Source organism: Saccopteryx bilineata, chromosome 2 (assembly GCF_036850765.1).
Source record: "Saccopteryx bilineata isolate mSacBil1 chromosome 2, mSacBil1_pri_phased_curated, whole genome shotgun sequence".
NCBI lineage: Eukaryota > Metazoa > Chordata > Mammalia > Chiroptera > Emballonuridae > Saccopteryx > Saccopteryx bilineata.
The window spans coordinates 232,670,569-232,696,415 of NC_089491.1; the positions used below are offsets into that span (position 1 = coordinate 232,670,569).

At 43.7% G+C, this 25,847-nt stretch overlaps 1 protein-coding gene across 4 annotated transcripts in view; it reads left to right on the forward strand.

Moving 5' to 3' along the window:
• The first annotated feature begins 713 nt into the window (after window positions 1–713).
• The window catches only part of GRIK1 (glutamate ionotropic receptor kainate type subunit 1), a 332,731-nt gene continuing 307,597 nt past the window's right edge, over window positions 714–25,847 (forward strand). For all 4 annotated transcript variants that reach the window (XM_066259567.1, XM_066259565.1, XM_066259569.1 and 1 more), the window contains exon 1: window positions 714–1,114. In XM_066259567.1, coding sequence (XP_066115664.1) covers window positions 997–1,114 — 118 coding nt within the window. In that variant the 5' untranslated portion in view covers window positions 714–996. The remainder of the gene's footprint in view (window positions 1,115–25,847) is intronic.

The following is a 25,847-nucleotide window of genomic DNA, read 5'->3' on the forward strand; positions in this document are numbered from 1 at the left end:
CATTGTGCGCAAAGCTCCAAGGAAATTAAGCCAAAGTGATGAAACGCTGATGATTTCCCTGGGGAAGTGTCCTCATCCTTGTAGAGAGGAACCGTTTCCAAACGCACATTGCTGATGTAGCCGGCCTTCCAGCATTCGAACCCACAGTGAAAAGAAATGGAAAGAAGGAGCGAGGGCTCTGGAAGCCCCTCTAGTTCCCCACTCTGCGTGTGTCCGTGTGTTTCCAGACGCGGTTTCTAGGCGATCCTGCAGGTCGGAACCTGGATACAGCTCTGCCGCTGGAGGCGGGTGTCTCGCCCTCCCCCTGCCCTTCACTGTGTCGGAGTTACAGAGGGCTCTGTCATGCTCGGACACAAGGGCCCTAAGAGCCCACGGTTCTCCATCGAGTGATGGGACGCACGCGTGTCCGCCGCCCCTACCGGAGCGCAGGGACAGCACCGCTCAGCCCCGCCCCTCGCCGCTCGGCCGAGTTTCCCCAAACGCCGCGCAGAGTTGGGGGTTTGGAAGGCTGTGCGCGCGCGTGTGCGCGGGGGTGTCACCGCAGGCCGGGCGGGCTGGCCGGTGTGGGCGGGGCGCGGTGAGGTGGTGTGGCCGCGATCCCCGCACACCTGCTGGTTGGCTCCCGGCACCCACCCAGCCCTAGCGCCCCGCTCCGCCCGCCCGCCCTCCCGCTGATCCCGACCACTCTCCGCCACTTCGCGTCGGACCTCAGGACGAACGGCGAAGGAGTCCCCGCACGTCCGCGGCAACTTTCCTCCTGGGCTCCGCGCTCTGGGAGCGGCAGGCGCGGATCCGCGATCGGTGCGCGGCGCGGCGATGGGCTAGCGGCCGAAACCGGAGCCAGGAGCTCGCCGGCCCCACGCGTCCCCACGCGCGTGCTCTCGGTCTGTCCGCGGGCAGCGCGCAGGGCGCAGACGCCGAGCGTCCCCGGAGCATGAGGCGGGACCCGGCCCGGGCCGGCGGCGTCTAGCGCGCGTGAACTGAGCCGGTCGGAAGATGGGGCGCCGCGCACTCCTGGGCCAGCCCGGGCTCTGGACCGCGGACGGCGGCCGCGCGCTGCTCTGTGTCCTCTGCTGCGTCCTCCCGCAGGCCGCCCCGCAGGTGCTCAGGATCGGTGAGTGAGCCCGGCACGCTCCGGGCCGCCGGCGCGGGGACAGGCTGGGGGTTGGGGCTGGGGTTCAGAGCGTGCGGCGGGCTGGGGCGAGGGTTGCCGCGTCCCCGCTTCGCTGTGGGCACGATTGGCGGGCTTTTCCATCTGGGCTCTCGGCGCCTGAACGGGCGGCGGGGTGCAGGCTGCCACGTTGGCTCCCTGCTCTGGCCGCGGAGTCGCGCGGTTGCAGCCCGGGTGCTGAGACGCGCTCTCCCTCTGCAGAGTCTGGGTGGGCATAAGGCGCTCCACATGCGCAGCCCTGGTCCCTGGCCAGCGCCTCCGGGGCTCTGGGTCTTGGCAGACATGCCCAGATCTCGAATAGAATTGGGGTACCACGAGGGACGTGGGGATTTCCCACAGCCTGCTAGCCGCGAGCCTCCAAGTTTTCGTCCCTAAGCTGGGTCCTTCCACGGGGAGTCTCCAAAGTCTGGAGGGTTCCACCATGGGGTCCAGGCTGGATGTGACAGCCGACTGAGGGTTCGAGAACTGGGGAGGGTGATCGGTCCGCACCATGAGCAGGCCCCTCAGGCCCCGTTTGTTCCCCCATCTGCCTGCCTGGCACGGAGTGTGCTCCAGTCCTCAGTAGAGGTGCCTTCCTGAAAGAGCCTGGACTTCCATCTCAGGGGAAAGGAAAGAGACAAGAAGGCTGAAGGCAGGGATCCTGAGGCCCTAGATGAGGCAAAGCCAGGGATGGAGGTTGCTAGTGTGTAGTCAGGTACCAAAATGTGCAGGGCAGACAACCAGGATCTGGTCTGCAGGGGCACTGAGCAGTTTCTGGGTGCTGTTTGCATTGAGAAAGCTCTTCCCCATCGTTAACTTCTCCTATCCAAACTAAACCCAATGTCTCTTCGCTTAGTTCAGTTTGTCCTCCTCCAACCAGCTGTGCTCCCTCTGTAGAGACAGAGTCAGGGAGCCACAGGTGTCATGTGACACCAGGGGTCTGCCAGCTTCTCCAGGCTCCCACTGTTGGCACCTTCCAACCCACACACTTCCCAGGCTCTGACAGACTGTGCCAGGAGCCTTGCAGGGCACTAGCCCGCCCACACTCCTGAACGGCTGAAATCCCTCAATAACTTCAGTAGGTCTGACCTGCGGGGAGCAAACCACTTTGCAAAGGTCCAGAACCTAGATCCTCTAACTGAACATTTCCATGTGAAAGAAAATAAATGGAAGTTTACTACCTGGAAATGCATTTTTTCTAGGCTTGTGATATCTAATTTTTAAGGAAAGAAAAGATCCTGAATACTAACTTGAGTAAGATGTATTTTTTAGACTATAGTGATGATAACATGTATTTTTATTGGCTTATTTAAAAGAGTCATAAAGTATTCTTTTTACAAAAAAGAAATTCACTCATAACTAAAATATTCTTCAATAGATATGCTTTAGCTTTAACGTTCTTGTTGTTATTTATTGTGAGTTTGTTTTTGTTTGTTTGTTTTTGGATGCAATCAACCTTACAGACTTTGGTAACAAAACAAAATTCCTGTGAACAATAGAAAATAAATGAGACTATTACAATTTACAGTGCTTATGAACTTAATTGGTGTTTTGCTTATATATTATACATTTTTAAAGAGACAAATCTAGATGTAGGAGATGTGGCTATGCCAGCCGACAGCAGCCCCTGCCCCCAACACAACAAATTTTAGGTAGCATCTCCCTCCCCTCCATTGCCTGCACCTGAAGGAATCCCAGGAGGTGGGGGAAACGATGTTTTAAGATGTATCTGTTCACGTTCTGGGTGTTTATCCAAGCTCCAAGCAATCACACTCATCCATTTAAAAAGAGTTTCCAAAGTGAAAACAACCCAATGTGATTCATTGACCTTAAATATATGCTACAAGATAATGAGATTTTCTTTTCCTAAATGAGAGCCGGGAGGCATAAAGTAAGATTGCGTGGCCTGGTGGTGTCTGTGTGCGTGCAGATGTCTCACTCCGGTTCTGAGTGACATGTGGTTGCCGTGGGCACCCCCACCCTGCATGCCTGAGGTCCTTGCTTACTTTCAAATGGGCATTTCAGCACCATGGAAACCAGCATTAGCTCGAAGAAAACCTGCCTCTCCACAGTTTCTTTTCTCAGTTAGGTCTTAACAACAAACACAAAATATTAAGTGAGTTGGGGAACCAAGCAAGTGTGTGTGTATGCATGTTTAAGGAAAAAGAAAAATTAAAATGCATTTTATCATCCTTTATCACTCCTTTCTCTTTCCGACAACCTACCAACCAACCAACCAGCCCACCAATAGAAAGTGGCTCTTGATTATTAATTTGTACATTTTTCAGAACATGCATGACACACATCACGAATGCCAGGCACTCGGCACCGTGCTTAGGTAGAGAAGCACTTGAATGCACGGATGGATTAATTACCTACCTGCTTTCTTGCCAGAGTGTCTGCATGCTCTCCGACTTTTGAGGAAAATGAGTGAATGGTAAAAGATTTCAGATAAAGTGTATGCATCCTGCACATCAGAGAGGTCACTGAGGGTACACAGACATATGGTTCATGCACAGATGCTGAATGTCTGTTGAAGTTCATAATCTTATAGTTCAGAAACGTGAAGAGAATCCTACAGGTTGTGTGTACTGACGTGCCTTACACACGCTGGAGGGTTCCCAGCAGCCTGCATGGAAGAGAGATAGGGTCCTGCCTGGGACTTCTTCAGGGATGCCAACGTCATTCCTGCCTCTTCGTGTTACCCCAGTGAATGTGGACAACCAGTTCATGTCACACACACACAACTGAGTTTTATGGTTACAGACCTCCTCCTCATGTGGCCCCACAACATACACCTAACAGAGCAGGATCTAGGTGACCGGAGCAAATGGTGACTCAACACCACTATTAGTGGAGGGAGAGAGAAGAAGAAAAACAATTTCATGTGCACATGCAGTTTCTGGGACAGATACAGCATGTTTCTGATAATAATAACAGAAAGGTATCTTTACATAATATATATTCGTGCATCATCTCAACACACACAACCACAGAGGTGCTGGCAAAGGCACAGTCTTCAGGGCTAAGTGGCGGGTAGCCTGGCCTTCAAGTACGATGTGTTGTCAGAAAGCACAGGTTTATGTCCCATCCCCCAGGCTTAGTAGATGTGTGTCTAGTACTAGGCCTGGGTTTTGTCTTTGAAAAATTGAACTAAAACAATTGCAGTCTGATGATATTCACAAACAACAGCTCTACTAACAGGTTAATATCCAAAATATAGTACATAAAGAACTCCCAAAGCTCATCAACAAACAATCCAATTAAAAAATGGGGAGAGGACCCAAACAGACACTTCTCCCAAGAGGACAAATGGCCAAGAGATATATGAAAAGATGTTCATCTTCACTCACTACTAAAGAAATGCAAACCCAAACAACTGCCCCCTGACAATGCCGTTGCTAAGAGGACGTGAGCTAGAACGTGAAATGGCTTTGCGTAGTATATGAGTACATTATACAGTTGTTCCTTGAACAACATGGATTTAAACTTCACAAGTGCACTTATTCAGATTTTTTCAGTAACTACACTGTTTTTTATCTGCAGTGGGTGACCCGTGGATGTGGCGGGCTGGGCATATGCACTGATCTGTGCCATCATACATAAGGGACTTGGGCACACATGGGTTTTGGTATTTGTGGGGGTTCCTGGAAGTAATTCTTTGCAGATACTAAGGGACACCTAAGTTTTCGGGGAATCAAAAGTTAGATGTGGATTTTCAAGTATATGGTGGTCATTGCCTGTAAACCCATGTTGTTCAAGAGTCAACTATAATTGTTTTGTTTTTACTTTCTAAAATTGCTGATATTTTCTTTCTGAACAAGAACCTAATAGGTGATGTGGTATAATTTCATAAGGCATTTACTATTCCTTGAGCCCAAATCTCTTCTTCTGTGAACTAGCAGTAATGACACCTGCTTTTAGAATCACAGGGATCAAATAAACTAATTTTTGAATTTTCTAGCAAACCACTAAATAAATATTACATTATTATTATGTAAGTAAATACAGCATATAAAGAGAAATGTTGTGGAAATGTATATGAATATGGAAACTTAAATGACCATATAATTACCTATTACTAGGTAAATATCTATTACTTCACTGTCAAGTGTGCTGTAGCATCATTTTTTTTAACATTTCACCCAAGGACCCCCAGAGTTCCAAGTAATGTTTATTACACATTTGTTTATATTTTTGCTTGAGCATACAACTCACAACTTTAATATTTCATTACTGATTCTTTCATCATTATCATGTGTGTTCTTCACTCTACAAATATTCATCAAGTCCTGACTCACCCGCCATTAACCAGACACAAGTCGGGATGAAGGGTGTGCGACAGGGTAGAACACAGCAGGGCACCTGCCCCTTGAAGCTGCTGTTCTGAAGATTTATGATCTGTGTTATAACAAGTTTTTCACCAGGCCTGAAATGCAGGCACTTTTTAACTTTATTTTTTAATTTCTACTATTATTCTTAAAGAGTTTCCAGTTCACCTTCAGCTTAGATTTTTCATGTCATGGGCATAGTCAGCGTAGAAGAGGCTCCAGCCCCCCCCCCCAGGTGAAGAGGGGACAAACGGGTGGGTCCATGCTGCCGGGCCAGGAGCAGAGCCTCTGGCTTCCGTTTAGAAAGATCTGTTGCACCCGAGGTGCACTCACCCTGACAGAGCACGTTGGTCCCAACTCCAACTGGCCTTTAAAAATCCAGGCGAGGAGCCCTGACCACTTGATGAGAAGGAATGCCTGGCTAATGTTACCATGCGTCTCCCCGTGAGCACTGTCCTCACCTTATGATTCTGTCTGCACTGTTCACCTTTTCAAGTAACAATTATCTTACAGACCCACCCGGGGTAGACCTGAGCGGGGCTACTTTCCAACATGGCTTCTGATCTCCACTTTCCATTGAGAAGACTGGGTCCCTTGGCCAAAGTTCAAGTGCTTAGTAGAAAGGCTGGCACCTGCAGCCAGCTGTCCCCCCCACTGTGGCTCAGTCTCCCTGTGTGAAAAGGTGCTGCATCATGTGTGGACTTGTGGGCACACGCACATGACTGTTCACACAAAGCTGAAATCAAATGCAAGAGAAATGAGTTGTTGCTCTAAGTTATTCAGGGACAGCTACATAAATTAAAGTTAGTGTGGTTTATATTTGAGCATCTATTAGGCAGTTGGCAAAAAAGGACAGTTGGTATTATCATTGGACTCTCAGAATTTCTCCTTAGGAAAGGGTGAAGGTAGGCAGTCCATTTTCCGGGGAAGTCTTGCTGCAGACCCACTGTTGTAATTAGTTTGTGCATTTAATAGGAATGGTTTTGAGGAAGCGGACATGGATGCAGTAGTGGTGTTCCCATAATCCCTCAATCCTCTTCTGTCATTTCACTCATAATTGTCCCATATCGTGTAGACAGTGGTCCCCAACCCCCAGGCCATGGACTGGTACCGGTCCGTGGGCCATTTGGTGCTGATCCGCAGAGAAAGAATAAATAACTTACATTATTTCCATTTTATTTATATTTAAGTCTGAACAATGTTTATTTTTAAAAAATGACCAGATTCCCTCTGTTACATCCATCTAAGACTCACTCTTGACGCTTGTCTTGGTCACGTGATACATTTATCTATCCCACCCTAAAGGCCGGTCCATGAAAATATTTTCTGACATTAAACCGGTCCATGGTGCAAAAAAGGTTGGGGACTACTGGTGTAGAGCATGTCATCTACAAGTTCTCCCAAGTTATTGCAACTGGAAGAAAGTGTGATGGAGAATTTCAGGCAGGGGGGAATCACCTTTCTGCCTTTTTCTAATTGATCTCAAGACAGTCACATGCATGTATGTGTGTGACATGTCAGCCGTAGAAGAAGAAACGCAAAGATGAAATGTGGTGTCTTACATACGATGCATCGCATGTGGTTGAGTTGATGAAGGGAGCTCCCTCCTTCTCTCTGTTTTTTAAAAAGTGATATACTTTCAGAATAGGTTGTGTAGTTGTGAAAATGTTTTCTGCATAGTAGAGAACATTAAAATACTTGAAGCATTGTATGCAAAGTTCTGGAGTGGGGGTGGACAGAATTTGAGTGAGGCTGAAGAAGCAGTTGGATGTCTGGCCATGTGAGCATTTTTTTCCCACTAGACTTACATTTTAACATTGTTTTAAAAAGAAAAACTATATTGTATCTACACTATACTTTCCAGAAATATAATTTGTAGTAACTCAAAGATCTATCTGTATTTAAAAGTTAAACCTACTTATTTATTTTTAAAGGCATATCTGGTTTTTTCAATGATAAATGTTCATAGAGAAATGGGAAGATTTAAACTAAAAAGAATATATACCAGTTACATAAACTTCATAAATTTCTTATCTTGATTTACTACTGAGGTTAAGTCATCATACCAAATTGCAACAACCCACCATCTTGTTACATCAACACTGTAATATTATTTATAATAAGCCAATTGGAAAAATGGTTCATCCTGGAGGGGAGAACAAAAACAGTAAAGAGATAAAAAAAATATTTAATTTGGTATTTATTTATTTGTGAACAACTAAGTATAAAGTAAAAAAAAAATTAGAATAACTTTCCCAAGTCGCTTAGATAATATTTCACTCTTTTTTTGTTCTTATTAAAGGTTTAAAGGATTTTTTAAGCACATCATTTTGTATAATGCTGTTAACATACATGGTAAGATTAGCTACAAAGTAGGACTAAGAAGCAGTGGTGTTGACTCTATGAACAATCAGCTGCTATTGACCACAAATCATTTACCCATAAACATAGTAACAGGATACAACAGTGAAAACACCTCCTTTCACTCTCTAAATTCCTTAACATTATTTGGTGCACTGGTTAACTAAATACACTTGCAGCATTCTCCCATCGCACATCATTTGACGAATGAGGAATTTATTGCTATGAAGAGTTTACTGCTATCCTGACTACAGGAAGCAAACCCAAAACAAAGCAGCACACAGAAGTCGGCCAACACTTTTTAAATCTCTACTGAGTAACGTTTTGAAATGAGCTCAAACATGTCGATTTTTATAGAGTTTACTTAATAGAAATTCATTGATTCACTGTTACTGTCATCACCGGTTATCAATTTGGAGACTAACAGTTGCTCATTACCACCAACTCTTTCCCTTAAAAAAGGAGTTTTAAAACTTGTTATATATTGCATTGAGCAAGTTCAAAATTATAGGTTATGTTAAGGTGAAACATCTATTTTTATTTGATGAATTAAAACTCAGCCCCCAGTTGAGTCGCCAGATATATTTATCTCCTGATATGTCAGCTGAAAGGGCTTGGACGCTGACCACCCAGCAGCAGTGCGCACACCTCTGGCAGCCAGGCACCCTTACAGAAATGGGAAATTGGGGGCTGAAGAAGAAAGCATAAAAGAGGATTGCGGAGCTTCTTAGAGTCCCAGGAAGTAAGGAACTGCTCAAAAAAAAAAATCTCATTGATGGGAATTTGTGAAAGAGACACAGACACCAAGTACTCCCCATGGCTAAAGCCGGAATAATTTGAGCAATAACACTGTTAAAAGTAAATTGTGAACCAAAGTACCCATGAAGTCATACTGATATAGATAAACAGTTAAATGGATCAATATGTAATTAAATACATAAATGGGGGAGCGGAAACACGGGCGGTGGAGGTTAGCATCACTGACGATAAGTTGAGTTGGTCGTATTTACCTTCTTGAATACAATGGGGTGAAAATGGCACTTCACCCTTTTGGTTTTCCTTCCCCAAATTCAGATTCCCCCTCCATTCACAAGAAAATATCACAAGAAAAATGGCATTCTACAAAACACTGGCCAATATTCTACTTAAAAAAATAGGAGCCTGACCAGGCGGTGGCACAGTGGATACAGCGTCAGACTCAAACTGGGATGTGAAGGACCCAGGTTTGAGACCCCGAGGTTGCCGGCGTGAGCATGGGCTCATCTGGTTTGAGCAAGGCTCACCAGCTTGAGCCCAAGGTCGCTGGCTTGAGCAAGGGGTCACTCAGTCTGCTGTTGCCCCCACGGTCAAAGCACATATGAGAAAGCAATCAATGAACAGTTAAGGTGCCTCAGTGAAGAATTGATGCTTCTCATCTCTCTCTCTTTCTGTCTGTTTGTCCCTATCTGTCCCTCTCTCTGTCCCTCTCTGTATCACAAAAAACAAACAAACAAAAAACAGGAAAGTCTGAGAAACTGTCACAGCCACGAGGATCCCAAGTAGACATGGTAGACATGGGTAATACATTTTGAATGGGATCTTGCAATGGCAAAAGGTCATTAGGTAAAAACTAAGGACATTGAGTAAAGGTGGATAGTCCTTAATAGTAGTGTATAAATACTGGTTTATTAATTTTAACAAAGCCTCATACTCATAAAGATGTTAATGACATGGAAATAAGATATGGAGTGTATGAGAACCCTCTGTACTACCTTCCCAACCTTTCATGTTAATTTAACAGTTTTCTAAAAAGTAAAGACTTTTAAAAAAAACTCAACCCATATTAAGTTTTCCTCTGCTATTACTGCTCTCATCAGCTCTGCAGTACAGAAAGATTTGTAACTAATTGTAACAAGAGAAACAAAAAAGCGATTGTCAGTTGCACACGCTACACTACACAAAGGGTTTTCTGAGAGCATCATTAAAATAAAGACAGAAGCATATGTCAGAAAAAATCATTAGAGAAATAAACTTCGTAGAAAAATTGCTATTGATAAGATGTGATAGTTGTACATCTTTGGAATTCTTTAACGAGTTTGCAGAAAATCAGATGTTAGCTGTTTCTATTCATTATCATCTAGGTTTTCAACTATAAGATGGTTTTTGTACTTCCTTAAAAATAATTCAACTTTTAATATTGATTTCAGCATTGTAACATACTCTGTTAGCAGTCAGGAAGTGCTGATGTCTTTGAATGAATACTCAAGCAAACTATTTGCACAGATTCCTTTTCTTAGAAAAATTGTCTAAATATGCCTTGAAAAAAATAATTCCCAGAACCAAAAAGTATTTTGTAATTCAAATTGGGAACTAGATAGTGAAACTCAGAGGGTTTTTTTTTTTTCCATTATGAAGATTCCCTTACCACTATTAAGCATTTTCTTTCCTTTTTCAAAAGAAAGTTTTAAGCTTCTGAAATGTTGGATTGCATTCTTTGGCAACCCATAAATAGAGATCGCATTCTGAAGACCTGCCTATGTTATAGTGTAGATTGTAGAAGAGCTTATTGTACTTCATCTGCTAAGAATGGGTTAGGCAGCCAGAGCCGTGTGTCAGGTCTAAAGGCATTATTTGCCTTTTGAATTCTGGGCAGTGTGCGTCTCTTTTGTTCTCAGGATAGATCTGAACCCCAAGGCTGTTTCTAGACATGTCCACTGAATCATCAAGAGCCATCTGCCTATTCACAGGGGTGAGTGGGAGACGCCTAAGAAAAGGGCGGTACAGACTCATCCTCACGGTAGAGTGCATGTGTTCAAATAGAACAAGCTTAGAAAACAGTGTATGACGTTCGTTACATACTCTGGATGGGGAATGTATGCCGTCACCCTTGCTTATCAATAGATGACGGTGACAAGAGTATGACTATGGAAACGGGAAGCCCATTAGAGTAGTTAACATGGTGGAACTGTTGGCAAATGTGCCTCTCGTGTTGGTGCCTGTTCATGTTCTTCACCCAATTTAGAAGTGACTGGTTGACGTTATCATTCCGTAGTTTCTAAATTATTCTAACAATTATTCCCATGCAGTTTGGCATAGTGGACAGTGAAATAGGAACACTTCCAGCTCTGGGGACCCTTAACCTGACCACACCCCATACCTGCTCATAAGTCTGTGTCCCTGTCTGTCAGAGGGAGCTGATGACCATTGCCTGGGGCACCTGCTGTCACTCCGCAGTGTTGGCACTGCTCTGTTGTGTGGGTTTGAACCGAGATGTGCGTGGAGATGGAACTTTGCTCATTTCTCTGAAATTAAACAACCAGGCACACAGGGCCCTGTTGCCCTGGGTCCTCACTTTCTTTTTAAAATGTAAATTTTTTAGGAATTTCTTTTCTTCTTCCTCATTATAGTGGTCAAGAACCCGTGACCTAAAGGGAAGGGTGATGGCAGTCCCCTGCAGACTTCTGTGGAGTAGCTTTTCTGTCTGGTCCTGTGTGTGGGCCTCGGACCCCAGGGCAGCTGCTCCCAGCCCAGGGGTCCCCTGGCCACGCCCGTGATGCTGTGTCTCCCTCGTGCACAGTGAGCGGCACAGGGTTCACTGCGAGGCTGCCCTCCCCACATCGCGGGCTTCGCCTGACCTCCCACCTCAATTTCCAGATTACTGGAAGGAAAGCAGGGCTGGATTCTTACAGGAGCACACGTTTCTCTGAATGCAGAGAACCAGGCAGGAAGCACTGGGCTGGTATTTAAAGCAGTACTTTTAAAATAAAGGCAACAACCCCAGAAGCACCAATAAAAAAGATGTTTTAAATTTCTGTTTTCTGTTTTTTGCAACAGAAAGCCTAGGTTTTTAAGATTAGTCTCTCTCTCTCTCTGTATGCATATATGTAATATACAATAATGACACAATGTATGTCATAATCATATAATTAATATGTATTATATGTAATACATATAACATGCGTGACTACCTGTTTATACACGTTGCAGTATGTACCACTATATATAATATCTTATAACATACATACAACCACATATGGATGCAGACATATATTAAACTTCCAGTCTACCTTTTGCTCTGTGCTTTCTTGTTCTACCTGTGGGAAGTCACACCGAACCCTCGCTGTGCACTGAGTAACTGGGAAGAGTCCTGGGAACAGGTGTCCTGCCCATACCCAGTCGTGCTTGGAGCTGGAGGACACTTGGGGCCATTGAGACCATGACAGCTGTGTCCCACGGTGCTCTCAGCTGTGAGAGCCACAAAGCACCCATCCTGTGGCCGTGAGGAGCCCTTGCCTGTCAGCCTGAAGGGCAGGTCACACATGCTATCATGCCAGGAAATTGTCCGTGTTAAACTACAGACTATGCCTGACCTGTGGTGGCGCAGTGGATAAAGCATTGACTTGGAAATGCTGAGGTCGCCGGTTCGAAACCCTGGGCTTGCCTGGTCAAGGCACATATGGGAGTTGATGCTTCCAGCTCCTCCCCCCTTCTCTCTCTCTGTCTCTGTCTCCTCTCTCTCCCTCTCTGTCTCTCTCTCCTCTCCAAAAATAAATAAATTAAAAAAAATAAACTACAGACTATCTTAAGGAAAAATTGTATTTTCTTAAAAAACAAAATAAAGTTGTTAGAAACACTTATTCATTGTTAGCATAATATACGTAGCTTCCTTTTCTAGGAATTATAGCTAAGTGGTAAAGAGACAGAAACCAGACCCAGAATCAGTATGAACAGCTACAGGAAGCACATATGTATGAGAATTAAAAGTAATGTGTATACAAATAAAATATCACATAAATAAATTAGACCAGGAGAGCCTTCAGAGATCTCAGCACCCTGCTTTCTTGGTTGATGGATGGGGAAACTGAGGCCCCAGAAACCACGCTGACATAGGGACCCAGGGGCCGAGCTCCGATCCTCAAGTTGTACCTTCGTGCTTTTCCGTGTCACTTTCTCTCACACGACTTATTCGAGAATTATTAAAAATTGATTTTCAGGTGAATGAGATGTTGTAATCAACCAATAAAATACATAAAAGGTCCAGAATACAAGGACCCCAGAACTAGCGTGTGTGGCTTCTTCGATGCTTACGCTCTCTGCGGGGAAGTGAGGTTTGGAGGAGCGTGCAGACATGGAGGTGGAGTTGAGGCCTGTGTTGGGGGTGAGGACTGTGGAGGGATGAAAACCGGGGGACTTTGTGACACCAGGGAAAACGCCACTAAAGAAATCTTAACCAAAAGTATCTAAACTGCACCTTTCTTTCTACTTCATTGTACTTTGCATTTTCTAGGCCTTCCCGGCCCACGTGTCTCACGGTGACTTGAGTGTGCAGAACAGCTTTACTATCTGAAAGTACTCTGAGGAAACAATTAAAAACAGCAATTAGAAATGAGTGAGCTATGGCCTACCAATTTAGAATAATTAGTGTGGATTGACATTATATTTCTTTATTGCTGTAATTTAAGTGGAATGAGACTCAAATGAGTGTCAGCCTTGGGGAGTCGGGAGGAACGCGAAGGACAGCATCTGTCATTGGTTCTTTGAGAATATCACAGACACGGAAACGCAGCCCCCACTGCGGGATTGCCTCTGTCAGGGGCAGCACAGTGAGGGGGAGTGAAGGGTTAACGGGAAGCTGATGCGAAACCAGTCAGGAACCCGTCTGCCGTCCTGTTCCCGAAGTCCACGCCGCCTCTTGTGTCATAGGAAGTCGCCGTTCAGACTGACTTCTGCGTCTGACCTTTCCTTTCCCCTTCAGGGGGTGAAAGTTCATGTGTTCCCACATCTCCATCATGTCCTCATTCTCACATTTGTCATCGGTCTTTTTATGAAACTATTCCAAAAACTTACGTAAATATGTACATTACGACCCAATGCAAAAACCATAGTGGAAGTGGAGGTCATAGTGAGATAAGCTAATACCGGGCGTGATGTCCTGGAAAAGACACCAGCAGTGGACCAGAAAATTTTACCTGAGTTTCCTAGCAACTGAAGGAAGAAGGTAAGCGGGACAAGGCAGGCAGGTTGCTTAGATGAATTTGAGGATTTTTAGGTTAAAAAACATGAAAGACACTAGTCCTGGGATGTTGACAAAGGGTAATTACATGATAATGGAGCTCACATCCTTTAGATGAAATAAGAAGTCTGTTCCTCACAGTTGTTCCTTATGACCTGCTTGCTCTAAACAACTCTGTGACAAGCCGCTAGCTAATAAGCAGAACTCTGTTAATCCTGAAGAGTAACCTTAAATTTTCCAGAATGTCTTGGTTTTTTGGGATGGGGGGAGGATAACACTTATTAAAAGTTTATATTTTATTTTTGGCCCTGGCCGGTTGGCTCAGCTGTAGAGCGTCGGCCTGGCGTGCAGGGGACCCGGGTTCAATTCCCGGCCAGGGCACACAGGAGAAGCGCCCATTTGCTTCTCCACCCCTCCCCCTCTCCTTCCTCTCTGTCTCTCTCTTCCCCTCCCGCAGCCAAGGCTCCATTGGAGCAAAGATGGCCCGGGCGCTGGGGATGGCTCCTTGGCCTCTGTCCCAGGCGCTAGAGTGGCTCTGGTCTCGGCAGAGCGACGCCCCGGAGGGGCAAAGCATCGCCCCCTGGTGGGCAGAGCATCACCCCTGGTGGGCGTGCCGGGTGGATCCTGGTGGGGCGCATGCGGGAGTCTGTCTGACTGTCTCTCCCTGTTTCCAGCTTCAGAAAAATACAAAAAAAAAAAAAAAGTTTATAGATATTTTTTTTCTTTGTGTAGATGTATATTTTTATTTTTATTGGAAAATACATAAGAGTGGAATACTGGGTCATTTTGTTAGTGTGTGTTTAACTGTAAAAAACTGCCAAAAGTTTTCCCAAAGTGGTTGCACCATTTTACATGCCCAGTTAGTGTATGAGTGTCAGAGTTACTCTGCATTCTTGCCAACTCATTGTATTTTCAGTCTTATAAGTTTTAGAAATTCTAGTGGGAATGTAGTTGTATCTCCTTGTGGTTATAATATGCATTTCCCTGGTGATCAATTGTGTTAATATCTTTACATGTGCTCATTTGCCATCCCTATGTATATTTTATTTTTAAACCCACACCTTCATACCATGAGCCAGAAACTAATTTGATCAAGCTGAAGGTTCCTGCCATGTCTGTAAGATGACAGGATGCGCTACAAATTGAGTTCACGACGACTTCCTTCTATGGCGCGCGTTATCATCTCGACGATTTTAAGAATCGTTATCTGATTCCTCTTTATCAAACGCGACTGAAGTTTCCACCAAAAAATAACGTGCAGGATGGGGGCGGGGTACTGGGGGTGAGACAACTTCTTCAGAGCCCTCAAAGAGGGAAAATGTCACATTGTAACTCAACTCATGACCATTCAAACCAGCACTGAATTTCATAGATCTGAACACAGCATAGGTTGTAGTCCAAGGGAGTAATGCTGTTCCATGTGGACAGACGGTTCACACACTCACAGAGATACACCCAGACAGCACAGTCACCCATCTCGGGCACAGAGTCTGTGGAGGACATCAGACAGTGGTCCCTTTCAGGCCAGTGTATATTTAGGAAAAACACTGTATGTCCTGTAGTCTGGTCTTGTGTACCAAACACTAATATTTAAGATTCCTTTTGTCAAAAAAAAAAAAAAATCTGCAATCCTTTCTAACATGTCATCCCAAAGAGCCGCTCGACAGAGATTTGTTTGGGAGCATGAAAATTCAGGACCCCGTGATTAAAATTAGGTAAAAAAGGAGTTTGCACATCAGTTATTTTTATACCAAGAACTGTTTCCACTTTTTTTTTACAGGATAACTTAAGTAAATGTGATTTTTAATATGTAGTCATGAATAAAGTTGGTTAAAGAGAAAAGAAAATGAAGACAAGTGTATTTAAGTTGCTCTTAATACATATTGTGGGGTTTTCCCCTCTGAGATTACTTTTTCTGAGAGGCACAGTGTCCATGCAACATTGTTAAAGTTGTAACCATTTCTGTAGAATGAAACCTAAGTGTTTGTCAAATTGTTCAAGAGTTTGAAGAACAGTAGAAAGATACACATTTGTAAATTAATTGTGAAATCAGTTTTATTTAATCTACAGAACTTATGTTTCCCCACAGTGTTTGGCATTTGTTGAGGAAATAAACAGAAAGATAAGAAACATTTCAAAATTAAAACATGTTACTGGTTTTATCACTCCGCCCTTAAATATAAATATTATGTGTTGGACATGGATCATATGATACGCATGTTTATAAGACATACATTCATTGTTACTCCAAAGTAAATGGAAGGTAGTTATTTCTAATACAGTTCTTTGGCTGATGTGGAAATTGCCAGAATCATACCAAAATCACGTCAGTAGAGAATGGTCTTGTATTTAACTCAGCCAGAGAAAATGCATTTTGTGAAAATACTATCCAATTGAATTGCCATCACAGTGTACATGTGTATAATTGCCAACTCTGCCTTCACCTGCTTTTATGAATAGAACAAAATGCAGCCGAACTATTTTATTGTGACTTCAAAAGAAAAGGTAACCCACTTACCTGCAGAGTCTGCCCCAGTTTATGTTGGGGTCCTCAGCATCGGGCACCTGAGGAAATACAAAAACCATGTAGTGAGTAGCCACTTTTAAATTAAGATTCTCAATTTCCTACAATGAAGAGTCCTTTTGGAACTTTCTTGACTCCGTGTTTCAGGCTGTTGGTGCCTGTTAGGGTTCATACCTGCACTCACATGAGGTCAGGTGCTGAGAAACACAATCAGGTTCAGCAGTCCTAATTAAGAGCATAGGGAACCCGAGTGAAATTTTAGATTTTAGAAGTCTGACCTGTGCTGGCCTGTTATTTCTCTGTTTATTTGATGTATGAAGACTCCATTTTTCTTTGAAGGCCCTTCAGGAATTATAACAGATTAGGGCATATCTGAAATCATAAAATCCGTTGGAGGTGGCAGCCACTTGGATAAGTAATGCTCTGGCGGGCTGCGTAGTCCCTCTCTGCCGCGTGGCCACCAGGACAGTGAGGAGCTAGGCTTTCAGCAGCAGTGTCCCATTGAATCTGCAGGTTTTCCCTCTTCCACAGTGAGAATCGACCAGGAATGACTTTCATCTTCCAGGGGACACCAGGATGATCTTTTTGTTCACTTTGTCTTGGGGAGAGAGGTGAAGCTGGTATTGGCATCTAGTGGGTAGAGGTCAGGGTGCTGCTAAACATCCCACATTGGCCCCACGACGAAACCTCACCCAAATATCAACAGTACTGAAACTGAACAGTGCTGAGATACAGGCTATGAATGAAAATCTAGTATAGGTTAAGTGTAGATGCTTCAGAAATCTCGCTTCAGGAAAAAAAAAGTAAATGAAGAAAATAGTCACTCACATATTCCCAGATGGTGGGGACAGAGACAGCTTGCCCCCAGGGCATGGTGATGCTTTGCCACAAGTCAGGGACACAGCTTTGACAACGCTTCCCCTGCCGGCACCTCTGGGACCTCAGACAACATGTCCCCCAAAACACCAGCAGACACTGCTGTCGATTCTGAATGTGCATAAGCATCGCCTCACTCCACGGCCCCCAGTCCTTTTGGGTGACTGCTGCGGGCAGGCCGCTGGTTGGTGGTGAGCACGGGACACTGAGTTTCCCTGCTTACACTGTAGGAAGGACATGGACATGACTTCAGTCCTCACACAAATAAATATTTCATTGAAAACAGTGAAAATATGAACGGGAGCGTCATGGTGCTATGAGCTCATGTTACAGAAGAAATGGGCAAGGTTTTTTAAGAAGGTCCAGCAAACTTCCCTGGGATAATAATTTATTGCGTCAAGATTTATAAGAAAAAAATGACTAGAGGAGGAAAGGAAGAAGGATTCCAAGCGGGAGGACAGCTTACGGAAGTCCAGAGTCGGAGAGGAGTATGTCTTTATTGACGATTTAGCTCTCTAGCAATACTTTTTTGTTTGACTTTTGTGTGTGCGCATTTGTGTGCAATAATCCTTTTCTTGTAACCTCTTCTAGGTAATGGAAAAATTAAGCTATTTCTTGGGCGAAATTTGCAGTATATAACCAGTTATGTAACCAACAGCTATTACCCCAAAGATAAATTTTAAATCTTTTCTTTGATGATATAGAGAAATAAAATACAATGTTCTGATCATCCTCAGATGGACTATGAGCAAAGATATAAAGTAGGGAATTCTTGCCCCTCCAAAAAAAATTAAAGGAAAAAAAATTCTCTAAATCTTCTCATCCTGTTCTACATGTGGGAGAATCCTCTCATTTTTGTAATATTTTTTAACAACTCCCCACCTCCATTCTCGGTCAGAGAACACAGGGAGCCTGAGAATGCTCGACCCAGGAACACCTTCACTTTTTACGAGATAGGTAAACTGAGGCACAAAGACGTTATCACTATTTGATATCTACTGTCCTGATGCTTCTGGTCCTGCTGGAGGTTGACTGCCTTTAACACTGAATTTTTGGAAGACTCTAGGGGGGTTTATGGAAGACATTTAAGAACATGGTTTAAGAATGCGTACAGTGAGAGTTTCTTGCATGTAATCTGCTCACCGAAGTGAGGAAGACCACAAGCACTGTGTTATGGCCGACCCTTGATTGTCTCATACGTTGTTCAAGAAGGGCTGCCTCTACTCAGGGGAGAATCAATACAGAGAGGACCCCAGTGCCCTGTATTCCCCAGCTCGAGAGAGCATAGCGCAACCTGGATGTGTGCCCACGTGTGTTCTGTGGAACACCCTGGATTACCAGTACTTTACAGATTGCTGCAATGCTTATTAAAAAGAGCCTGGAATATTCCATCTGTGTTCACACACACTGATCTTCCAAGACCCCCAGACCCATGGTACTCCGATAGGAGACTTGTCTCTAGTGACTCTGATGGTTGTGACACCCCCCCCCCCCCATGCCATCAGCTCCCTACCATGCTCTGGCTTCCTTTTACCTCTAGACATTGTACCAAGGGTTCCTTCCCTTCCTTCTGGCTTTGTTGCTTTCGGTCCATAGAAAAAACACCCTCAGCTGGGAAGACGGGAGCAGAATGGGGCTCACTCCATGTCCCCTTGGCTCCCCCTGCTGGCCTTTTGTGAGTTGGCAGGGCCTCATTCCTGCTTCCCAGGTCTTAGCTTTTTGGGTGTCTCTCCTAACGTTCTAAGTGGCTTGGCATTCCCCCTGTCCCGACTCCTCAGTCCTAAGGCAGACAGGTTGGTCATTATCAACAGCTCCTGTAAGACCTGGGGGTTACCTTTCTCTTTATTTGTCCCATATTTAAAGGGCACCTTCATGAACTCTCTTCTGTCACCTCCCATGAGGGTACCACCTGGTCTCTGCCAATACACTGGCCTGGACAATTTAATGCAACTGGGCTGAAACACGTCATGATGGGACAGAGAACTATAAAGATAAAATAACTGTGCCACATAGTGTGCATGTGAGACAGTCCCCACTTATCCATTTAATAATGAGACACACACGTTGTTCCTCGATATTTATTTATTTATTTTGCTTATTTCTCAGCCAGCAGGCTGGACAGGTGCACGGTGATGAATGTATTTGGCAGATGAATGCCAACACCCCTCCATCGCATGATTCTGTGCTATGAAGATGCCCGAAAAATGGAAATCGCTTTTTTTTTGCCATCCATCTTTCAACTTAAATAGAAGAGACATCACATATACAAAGAAGTAGAAGAGGCTGATTGTTAATATTTTATACATTGAAATGTCAGTTCTGCATCTCAAGATGTGTGGGAGGTCAGACAAGTTAGATGGCTTCTTTTCACTTTAATTTTCTTGTCTGTAAAGTGGGATCAGTTGTGCTGACTTTAGCTGAGCTCACAGTGAAAGTAACCTGCTCAGGGTCAGAAACGTGACTAATGCTTAAGGAATCTTTATTTGGCATTGCGACTGTTGCTTTCTTTGCAAGTAATTCTCTGTGGCTCATAAAGAAATTTCCATCATCTATCTTCCTACTGTCTTACTCCATTCAGGCTGCTGTCAGAAAATACCACAGACTGGTGGCTTAGAACACAGACATTTATTGATCACAGTTCTGAAAGCTGGAGTCCAAGACCATGGTGCCAGCACAGTCAGTGTCTGGTGAGAATTCTCTCCCTGGCTTGCCAAGGTCTACGTTTTCATTGTGTCCTCATGGGTGGAAGAGAGAACTCTTGTCTCCTTCTCTTCTTATGAGACCGCTAACTTCCTCCTCGGGGTCATCTCCTCATGATCTCATCCAAACCAGGTTATCTCCCAAAGGTCCCATCTCCAAATAACATCATGTTGGGGATGAGGGTTTCAAAACATAAAATTGGTAGTGTCACAAACATTTAATACACAACACTCAGAAACTCTTCAGTGGGAACTAGTGTCAACATTTTGCCCCTTTTAGAGGTGAGAAACTTAAAGGTGAGAGAATAGGTGACGTACCCAAGTCCACAGAGTGGTGAACCAAGACTGTTGAATTTGGGGACAGGTTTTATTCTATACTGCATTCTTTGAAAGAAGTCACAACGTAAATATTATAGATGCTGCATATTCTCAGAAAGTTATTCACATGTAGGTTAAAGTCTCTGCGTTTCTGAAGATAGGGGAAAAGTATTTACATCGCTGAGCATCAGAAATTCAGAGACTGGACTTGGCTTCCTTAAATCCCCCTCGTGGCTGCAAGTTTACAGAAAATCCTTGCTGTAGCACATAAAATCACAACTAAAAAGGTGGATGTACCTCGAGAAAGATATGATTCATCTGAAATAGGCATTAAATTCCCAATAGAGAGACTCCACGTGTTATTTACTGGAAGTTTGCTTTTTTTTTTTTTTTTTCCTTCTATAACCTGAAGCAGTTCTTCACAAGTCGGGAATGTGAATTTTATATCAGAAGGTGTTTTATTTTTACAAAAGCTAATTTAGGGGAGAAAGTTGGGAAGCCATTTAGAAATAAAATCACTGGGTAAGATGGTGGAATCTTAGCTCTTTGGAGCCTTAGAGTAGGATCTACCCTCCTAGGGGTAGAGGCTGCTAGTTTGCCCAACTGGAAGCTTTGGAGTTGTGAATTATGTCCTGTGTCCCTCCCAGCATCAGTCACCATGCCCTGCTGTGTGGCAGACACAGGTGCTGGGGGTTCTCAGAGCAGTCGTTCACTTAGCTCAGCCAGAGGAAGTTCAGGAAGACACGAATCAACCAACAGAATAAGCCGACATATTGTTTATAAGTTTAAAAAAGAGGTTCCATTTGAATCAACATAAGAAATCTCATTTTCATAATAATAACAATCTCTACACCATAAGGTTTTTAAACATGGCATAATATATATTAAATGCATATAAAGCTATTCATATTACCTATTAGTTACTAATTTCAATAACTTATATAACTTTAAGTACTCTAGTAATATCTTCCATCATATTGAAGAGAGTTTATTTAAAATCTTATCAGCAGATTTATTATACTTTGCTTATTTCTTCCTCTTTTTTTTCCGCATGGCTCATTCCTGATCATTATTTTAGTTGGGTTGTGACTATTAAAAACACTAGAATATTGTGAGTGTTTTCTGTGTGTATTTTAAGATATTCTGGTGATTGCTGTTGCCTCCAGCCAACGTTTTATACTTTGTTTTTCTTTTCTCTCCTCATCTCAGTCTTCCTGCGTCTAGTTCTGTCTCATTGTCTGGGAATCTAATACTCACCCCCTCTATACGGCACTGTCCTCAGAAGTTCAAATAAATAAATCTGAATATTTATTTATTTCCTGCTACCAGTGAAGGGCTGGTCCTGTGTCACTTCCTGGGGTTTGGCCGAATGCTTTAATTTACCGGAGATAATTCTGGACTGTGTCAAACCCAGTATATACAGTGAAAACTTTATTGTTTCATGGAATAAAAATATGACAAGACCAGAGTAGCTGTAGATCCTCAACCAATAAAGAGTTGATTCCTGTTGTTTTTGCATTTTCTTATGTTTTGAGGGCTCTTCATTGATTTCCTCAGTCCAGACACTGAGACCACCTTGGAGGGAAGGTGGTGGCCAGGATTCCTTCCCGCAAGGGCCATGGTGGACGAGGCCAGGGAGAAGCACAGAAGACGCATGCACACAGAGAGTTGAATGTTACAGAAAAAGCAAAGGCAAATCGTCACAATTGGACAAGTGGGTTCCTGAGCAGAGCTACTGGTTAAGACCGTCCATGGCCAAGGAGGTGCTGCTGAAGTGACCACTAAGGACAAAGGTGAAAGATAGGGAAAGGACCCTACGGGTGAGGGGAGGGCGTGTGCACCGCCCAAGGCAGTCTGAACATGCTGAGAACACGAGTGTGGCAGGGAAAGGCCTGAGGCCAGCAGGGACCACTCCCGCTCGAACTGGGTCACTGTTTGGACAGGTCTGTGCCCCCCTGCAGGAGCACAGGGATGTTCCCTGGGGAGAGTTTCCCCGACGTCTGCTGAGGCATCTTGGGAAGTCCCAGGAACCCAATCCCACTGAGAATGCACCTTTCTCCCATAGGGGTGTTTTCCCATTTGGGGAGACAAACACACCTGCCCCTCCTGAAACATTACTGCCCAGGGGCAGTGTCCCAGGCAGAGGTCGCTGACAGGTCCCTGAGGACAAGCCCTGGACCTGCAAAGCAAGAAAGGCCAAAGGCAAATTTGCCTTCTTTTATCCAGTGAAACATTTGTAACAAGGTCTCTTTCGGTCAGTCATCTGTCTGTCTGTCTGCCTGTCTATCAATCTATCTTCTATCTACTTACCCACCTGTTCATTAGTCCATCTTTCTCTGTTGTAGAGTTAGAATTCAGAAGATCCCTCTCATTCGGGGAGACATATTAAGGTGTGTGTGTGTGTGTGTGTGTGTGTGTCTGTGTGTCTGTGTATTACAAGTAAATAGCACCTTTAAAAAATTTTAACTATATTTTGGCTTATAGTTTTGAAAAATAAAATTGGTGTTAAACAATTAGTGGTATCATAAATATCCTTCCAAAAGTGGGGGGGGGGGAGTCTTCGGTTCCAGTGATTTGATGAAAATAAATATAGCTCACATACAAGATACATCAGAAATTATGTTTTGAAACCACTTTAACTTACACAGAAGATTTAAAATAATGGCCTAACATGTTTGAGTTTTTCTAAATTATTTTAGGGGGAAGTCAGAAAATATGCAGGAAGACCATCGTCCTGGGTCGTGGCAGGGCTCCCCCTAACCTCCAGGGAAGCAGCGGAGAGTCTCAGGGGGAGGAAGAGCGCGTTCGCTTGTCAGTGCCTCGTGCACACACAGCAGGGTCACAGAAGATGTGGTGCCGGGCTGTGTTATTTTCCTTGCTGGAACAGTGAAGTCCAGACTCGAAGTTGGCATTTCTGAGGTTACCTCCGATTGGCTTAAACAGTGGTTTTCTAATGGAATGATTTTGTAACCCCTGTGCATTTGCACATTTTTGGTGCCCCAACTGGGGGTGGGTGTTAGTGGCATCTAATGAGTGGAGGCCAAGGGTGCTACTGAATTTTCTATCACACACAAGACAGTCCCCACAACAAAGAACTATCCTGTCTAAAATGGCAACATCCAACATCCAAGATGGAGAAATCTGCCTTACCTCAAGCAGCATTCACCCCTGAGCCTGGGCACCCTGTGCCCATGCAAATTTGAGTTCCTTTAGCAAAAGAGAAGGTAGAAATATCACACAGGGGCACAGCCAGGACTCGTGAGAATGAGTATATACTTTCATTTGGATGACAGTTATCACCTGTAAGTTCTATGTACACATGTGACTTGGAAAAAGAGAGAGAGAGAGAAATAAAGAATAAAATGATGAAAAAAATATAACTGATATTCAGACTACTGGATGATTTACCTGTGTTCCTGCTGCCTCAGTCGGAAGCCAGAGTGATTATACCTATAAGTGTCTGAAGAAAACATTTCTGTGGTTCATTCATTTGAACCCACTGTCTGCTTACGACAGTTTGCATTCTACATAGTTCATCTTTTCTGAGTTGTCATGGGGACATCTACATCTTATTCCAGGTCTTCCAGAAAAGTCTTACAGCATGATAATGTGCTTTAACTTATGTATTATTCAGGGTCATTAAACATAGGGGCTAGTTCTAGCAAAACCATGAAATAGGGGATATTTTGTCTCTCATACTCTATCAAAACTCTTTGTTCTTCTGACTGCTATAAAAATGTATCTAAGTGAATTTTCTAAAACTGAAACATTCTATCCCTTTCATGTGTGCCAATGCCTTATGCAGTTATCCATCCCAATTTTAACAGCAGCTCAGCATGGTAGGCTCTCCTTCCTCCAGGTCAGAGATGAGGTCACAGACACTGAAACGTGAGGTCAGTTGTCGTCATGTGGCACGTGGTTGGCCCAGTGAAGGCTGGAGCCTGCATCCCTCTCACAAGTCACCACTCCTGCCCAAGGGTCTGCACAACAGAGGCTGTTTGGACTAGAATTGAACTAGAAAAGAACTACAGAAATCACTTCCATGGAGTAATCACTGTCTGTGGTGGCTTTCCAGAATAAAAATATCTTATTAGACACACGTCTGTAATTTAATGCAAATAAAAAATGTTACTTTTTCTTCTTCTTCTTTTTCTTTTTCTTTTTAAGATGGAAGGAGGGGGATAGTGAGGTAACCTCTCACATGTGCCCTGAGTGGGATCTACCTGGCAATTCATTTGCTTGGGCCGATGCTCTAGTACCAAGCTATTTTTAGTGCCTGAGGCTGACACGCTCCAGTGGAATCATCTTCAGCGTCTGGGGCCATGCTCAAACCAATCAAGCCACTGGTTACGAGAGGGGAAGAGAGAGAGAAGGGGAAGAGGGAGGGGGAGTGGAGCAGATGGTCTCTTCTCTTGTGTGCCTTGGCTGGGAATTGAACCCAGGACATCCATATACCAGACTGAGGCTCCATCCACTGAGCCCCCACCAATCAGGGCCAAGAATATTACTTCTTGATACTCAAGCCATAAGGTAAGTGAAATTATATCTAGTATCCAAAATAAGTAAATATGTTAGAATTTAAAACAGATTTGTCTGTTCAGGATACTAGATATGATTTCACTAGCATAGGTTAGTAGCTAATGCTTGATTTTGCTGAAGTCAAACTTTGGGGAGGACTTTCCACACCCATCCTCAAGGACAATATACCATCAGCATCTTTTCTCTCTGCGGATGGTTTTTCAGCTATATCTTAACCCACGACTCAGCCAAATCTTAACCCACGACTCAGCCTTACCCAAATAGTCTACAACGCAATGTATTAAAATAAAATCTGTTGCAATGTATTAAAATCCTGAATAAATCTTTTTTATCACCCTCTCTGGACTAAATATTATATAAATTAATTTATACCAAAAAAAAACTACAAAAATAGTTCTGTGCCTTGCCACGTACCTTTTAGTCAGACTCTCCAGTAGTGAACATTTTGCTACTTTGACCTTATTACATGCCTCTAGGTGTGTGTGTGTGTGTGTGAGTGTGTGAGTGTGTGTGTGTGTGTTATCACAGCTGAGGACTTATGCCCCTTTAATCCTCAATACTTTAGTGCTATTTATTAAAAAGCAAAGATTTTAACTTAAAAATAATATAATTATTAAACAACCAGGCACTTTGACATTGATAGAATGATACTGTCAAATTTACAGATTTTATTTAAAGCTCATGAATTATCTCAATGGCATTTTTCTTGTTTTCTTGGCCCACGATCTCCCTGGGGACCCACTGCAGAGGGTGATCATTTCTCTTACTTTTCTTAAATCTGAAAAAGTCCCTCACATGTCTTTTCTGTTCACCACAGTAATACTTTTGAAAACTACATATCAGCTATTTTGTAGAATACCCTTCCATTTAGATACAATAAATACTTTCAGTCTTATATTTACAAAGCAAGAGTAGGTAATAACACATTCTGAAATCCTATTGCCTGGTTTGAATCCTGGCTTTGCCAAGTCCTAGCTGTGTGAACTTGGGCAAGTTAATCTGCCTATGGTTTAGGTGTTTCTCCCACACACACACAAAAAGAAGCAGTAGTGGTTAT